The sequence below is a fragment of the Sinocyclocheilus grahami genome, unplaced genomic scaffold (genome assembly GCF_001515645.1).
Source record: "Sinocyclocheilus grahami isolate Dianchi unplaced genomic scaffold, SAMN03320097.WGS_v1.1 scaffold393.1, whole genome shotgun sequence".
In the NCBI taxonomy this organism is placed as follows: domain Eukaryota; kingdom Metazoa; phylum Chordata; class Actinopteri; order Cypriniformes; family Cyprinidae; genus Sinocyclocheilus; species Sinocyclocheilus grahami.
In genome coordinates this window covers 424,842-428,440 of record NW_015505572.1, presented here as the reverse complement: position 1 = coordinate 428,440, position 3,599 = coordinate 424,842, and the positions used below count along the sequence as shown (strand labels likewise).

Sequence of the window (3,599 nt, the reverse complement as noted above, 5' to 3'; positions counted from 1 at the left end):
AAAAAATGCACATTTAAGGGGCTCCTCTTTTGGTGAAAGTTTTTAGACCGCTTTCAAAATGGCCGCCAGACAGTGTGAACACATGGAGACTCATATCTCAGTGCGCACTGATCTGATTGACTTGAAATTACAGGAGGTATATAGTAACAAACGCATCAATTGTTTAAGGCATCAAGTAGGATAATACATTATTTTTTCTTTTTGTAATCTGATGTAGGATATCAGACCGAATCAGACAATCTAAGATTTGGTCAAAACCGAGTTGAGGCACGAGGAGTCACAAAAATTCCACAGAGGCCCAAGACAACAGGATGTCATAAATCTGTGTATATATATATATATATATATATATATATATATATATTTATTTATTTTTATTTTTTATTTTTTTTGTGAAAAAAACGTAATGGTTCTTGTTGATATTGAAGTCAGCATCATCAAAAAAGCTAATATTAGTCTATTTTGTCTAACTTGAGACATTATGTAACTCCTTTTCAAAAAGGCATGTTAAAGTAATATTCTAACACAACACTCAAGTGCAAGATCTCTCAGAGTTCATATTGTACTGTCGGCACAATTATAAGTGCAGATTAAAAATCAATCTGCTTCTGGTTGTAAGTTAAATAATGATTTCAAAAGATTTTTATGATGTATGTTGTACAGAATCATGTGAACCTGGTGCACCGGAAGGGCAGGACCAAAGTCTGTCCTCATCCAGGCTGCGGGAAGAAGTTTTATCTCTCCAACCATCTTCATCGGCACATGATCATACACTCAGGTACGGTCATCAATTATTACATGTGCGTACGTTGGTATCACTGCTGGACTGTTATCGTTTTTAACATACATTCATTTTATTTTTCTCGTTCCACTTTAATTTTATTTAAAATTGTTGCATTTTTGTAATTTTTTTTAAATTTGCCTATATATTTTATAAATTTTCATTTATTCGTTTTAGTTATTGTTATTAAAAATATGTTTTTGTTATTTTATTGCTGCAGGTTCAGTGTTTTTAGTTTTTATAATAATTTAACTGTTTTACGGCTGTCAAAGTAAATTTACCAGCATTGCATTTCTCACAGCTGTCTAGTGACGTTTTCAATTTAATTAAGGCAGGTTATAAAATGTTGAACTTTTACAATATACTGTCTGACCAAACCAAAAATGTATTCATAATTTACTTCATGTGTAGTTTATCTGTATTTGTTTTATATGTATCATTTTCATTTGTTGAGTTTTTGGAAATGTGCTTTAGTACAAAAATATTTTCAAAAATGTTTCAAAACATTTACAAAAATGTTTTCATTAATGATGATGCACTATAAAAATTATAATATAAAAAGAATTTGTGTTTTTTGTTAATTCACTAGTGATATATTTGTGTGTGTGTGTGTGTATATATATATATATATATATATATATATATATATATATTCATTTTTATTCTCTTTTCATTCTTTTTTGATTACAAAAAAATATTTCAAGGCATTTACAATACTGTGCTCATTGTAGTTTTCATTATTGATAACAACACTGGTTTGCACACATTATTAATCGTGAAGTGATAATATAAAAATAATTTAAATGTTACTTAAATTGCTTCTTTCATTGCTTTTTTGTTTTTTAAATCAACTAATTCTATTTATCAGTAATTAGAAACCTATTTTTGCGTTCTTTCATGCAGGTGTGCGAGACTTTATCTGTGAAACGTGTGGCAAGTCGTTTAAACGCAAGAATCACTTAGAGGTGCACAGACGAACACACACGGGAGAAACGCCGTTACAGTGAGTTCAGTGAGACGACCACGATTCTTATAGCCACATCTGCCATATTTAATACATGTCACTTCATAAGTGTTTTTCTCGAACCCGTCCTTTCAGATGTGAGATATGTGGGTATCAGTGTCGACAGCGAGCGTCACTCAACTGGCACATGAGGAAACACACTTCTGAAGCGCATTTCAACTACACGTGCGAACACTGTGGCAAACGCTTCGAGAAACTCGACAGCGTCAAGTTCCACAAACTCAAGAGCCATCCAGACAAACAGCCCACCTGAAAGACACTTAAAGAAAAAAATTATGGGTATGTAAAAAGTTTTATTAAACCTGTGGAACAAAGTGTTTATTTAGCAGTAAATGCATTTTGTGCACTTTTAGGTGTATTTTTGAGGGGAAAAAATCTTTTTGTAAAAATCAAGACCTGGTATTGACCTAAAATATGCTTGATAGATACTCAAATAGAGGAGAAAAGGACATGCAAAAAACACACAGAGAGACATTGATCGAGAGAACCAAAACAGTTTTGTTGTCTGTCTAAATTGTGTTTTTAGTTCATTCCTGTGCTGGACACAGAAAAACAAAGCTGTACTTCTGCTGACACTGTATGAACAAATATGTTAATGTTTACACCAGCTTTTTTTTCGTAATCATATGATCCAAATCATGGTGAAATAATTAAAGTATGTCTGCTGTGTCTTGCAGAAACATATACTGCTTTATTACAACTGCAATGTATTTACATTGCCTTGTCCAAACCACATTTTATTCTATTTTTTACTTCTGTCGATTTATAACTTAAGCTACAATGCAGCTTTGATGCTTGAACACTTACCCCATATACTTAAATCCTAAGCACATAACTATCAACACATTCATGTTTTACTAAATGTATCCATTGATATCAGGCCTTTTGTGATCCTGGATGAAGATGAGTTTGTGTCTTCATTAGAACAGATTTGGAAAAATGTAGCATTACATCACTTGCTCGCCATTGGATCCTCTGCAGTGAATGGGTGCCGTCAGAATGAGAGTCCAAACAGCTGATAAAAACATCACCGTAATCTGTAATAATGTTTCTGCCAGTAATAAAGTTCATCTCCTGTTTTCCTCTCACATAAACATCCACCAACGTATTTGTTTAGAACTGTTTTGGACTGTTGCTTGTAAACCGTGCATATTTATCTCCTGATTCAGACGTGATGGGTTTTTCACTTGAAGAAACAATATTATGGATTTTGGACTTGTATATTAGCCGGAAGCAACGGTTTAAAATGAAAAACATTTTACTGATGGATGGACAAACACGCAGCTTTTTACTTCACAAGACATTAACTGATGGACTGGAGTGGTGTGGATTACATGTGGGTTATTGTGATGTTTTTATCAGCTGTTTGGACTCTCATTCTGACGGCACCCATTCACTGCAGTGGATACTTTGGTGAGTAGTCAAGATGGTGTAGTCAAGAAACAAGCTCATCTATATCTTGGCCTGATTTTCTGAAATTTGCTGAAAACCTGAATTTTCAGCAAGTTAAAATTTTTCCGGTGAACTAATTTATTTTCTTCTATTTAACTCAGAATTTTCCAAGCTTTTAGAATTTTGGTAAGCTGAAATTCTAACCAAGGGGACATTATTTCCTTCAAGGTTCAGCATGGTTCAATATATACTTGTCAACATATACATATACTACTTATGTATAAATACATGATTATATTTGTAGATTCTTAGTTGGTGGTGTTGATAATATCAACCTTTCCTCCTGCTTTTTTTCTCTTTCAGTTCGTTAGGATGTCAACGATCGTATTTCACCTACCTGAA

General features: G+C 33.1%; 1 protein-coding gene across 3 annotated transcripts in view; it reads left to right on the top strand.

The window, feature by feature from the left end:
• Window positions 1–3,599, top strand: part of LOC107550246 (zinc finger protein 653-like) — a 21,147-nt gene extending 17,548 nt beyond the window's left edge. For 2 of the 3 annotated variants that reach the window (XM_016231485.1, XM_016231483.1), the window contains exons 8-10: window positions 664–778; window positions 1,685–1,784; window positions 1,881–2,171. In XM_016231485.1, the coding sequence (XP_016086971.1) occupies window positions 664–778; window positions 1,685–1,784; window positions 1,881–2,058 (393 nt within the window). In that variant the 3' untranslated portion in view covers window positions 2,059–2,171. Of the gene's footprint in view, window positions 1–663; window positions 779–1,684; window positions 1,785–1,880; window positions 2,172–3,560 lie in introns of those variants that run through there. The other variant, XM_016231484.1, reaches the window with a different exon arrangement.